Here is a 1,465-nt window from a genome sequence, read left to right on the forward strand (position 1 = left end):
CAACCAATCAGACCATCAGATAGACCTCCAACCAATCAGACCATCAGATAGACCTACAACCAATCAGACCATCAGATAGACCTACAACCAATCAGACCAACAGATAGACCTGCAACCAATCAGAGCAACGGAGTATGTTACGTATGTAGAACTTTTATCGAATCCCGTAAGAAAGACGTCAAAACCATCTTTCCGATCAGCAAATGCCTTGATTGCGGTTTTCTTTTCCTCTTTTTAAATGAATTCGCTGTCGATATCCTCTCTAACAGACGCCATGGAGGAACTAATTCAACTCTTTGGTGACGTGGTTGATTACGTTATTGTAGATCATCTGTCCATCATCGTATAAAGCGCGCCCTGAAAATCGTATGGGAGCATAGTTGCCAAGTCCAGACCCAACTTCCCGACCTCAGATGTTGTGGGGGGGCTAGGTTCGGCTATCCAGGCTAGTATGAACTGGTCTCAGAACACTGCAGACCGAAGCGTTTCAACTCATCTCGTCTCTGATCTTTGGTCTGAACTGGGCTTTATTGTGTACTGACACATATAATATCTATATCTATCCATAGCTTTTTGCATTTACATTTAGTTTTCTAATGAATGTTAACTTACAGACACTGTCCCTTTTTTGACAAATAAAGAAAGAAACCATTTGTTACAGATCATTTGGTAGGAAAGTAGACCCATAACGGCGGTTTGCGTTGCCCGTAGTGAGCCAGACAGGAAGTCCCGTACATCAACACTGCTTACCCATCACAGACATCCCAGGGTGACCTCGCTGACCCACTACATACGCTATCCGCCGCCGCATAGTAAACAGACACAATCTTCCATGTATGTGGAAGTGAACCGGATCCCCTCACTCACTGTAACACCACACCCCCCACCCACAACAACATGCTGTGATTATTCTGCTTCATTCACATGAACCTGCTGTTTTGTTGCAGAGGGCCCGCCTCTCTCACCTGTTTGACTCACTGAAGTAGTTACAAGTTAATAGTTCTGAAGCTGAAGTAGTTAAACGTCTTGTTAAAAGTGCCTCTCCCATCTATTTTAGAGCCAGCAGAAAATTGCTCCCCCCGCTGGAAAGATGAGGCCATTCAAAATGGTAATATTAATCTTCCCTTTTAGCACTGCTTTTCCTCTCTGTCAGTCTGCGTGAGCTTTGGTAGCAAAAAAAAAAATCCCACGCTGCTTCAGATCCTGCTTTAAATGTTAGATGAATGACTCGAGGAATTCTGTTCAGATCTGATAATTTGGGTAAGTACTCAGAAGTGTAGAAATTTACAAAAACATGTTTGCTTTTCTTTGTGATATTTTTGGGGCTTTCATTTTCCATAAAACGGATTTAGCTGACGCTTGTGTCCAAAGCGTCTTACATTAGGTACCCATATATATCACAGGTTGACACCTCTGGAGCAACTAGGGGCTAAGTGCCTTGCTCAGGGACACATTGGTTGATGTA

At 43.3% G+C, this 1,465-nt stretch overlaps 1 protein-coding gene across 5 annotated transcripts in view; it reads left to right on the plus strand.

The window, feature by feature from the left end:
• Positions 1 to 1,465, plus strand: part of thrb (thyroid hormone receptor beta) — a 119,527-nt gene that overhangs the window by 90,438 nt on the left and 27,624 nt on the right. For 3 of the 5 annotated variants that reach the window (XM_032522381.1, XM_032522382.1, XM_032522385.1), the window contains one exon: positions 1,058 to 1,108. The exons of the other annotated variants lie outside the window; for them this stretch is intronic. In XM_032522381.1, the coding sequence (XP_032378272.1) occupies positions 1,058 to 1,108 (51 nt within the window). The remainder of the gene's footprint in view (positions 1 to 1,057; positions 1,109 to 1,465) is intronic. 5 annotated transcript variants of the gene reach the window in all.

The sequence above is a fragment of the Etheostoma spectabile genome, chromosome 8 (assembly GCF_008692095.1).
Source record: "Etheostoma spectabile isolate EspeVRDwgs_2016 chromosome 8, UIUC_Espe_1.0, whole genome shotgun sequence".
Lineage (NCBI taxonomy): Eukaryota > Metazoa > Chordata > Actinopteri > Perciformes > Percidae > Etheostoma > Etheostoma spectabile.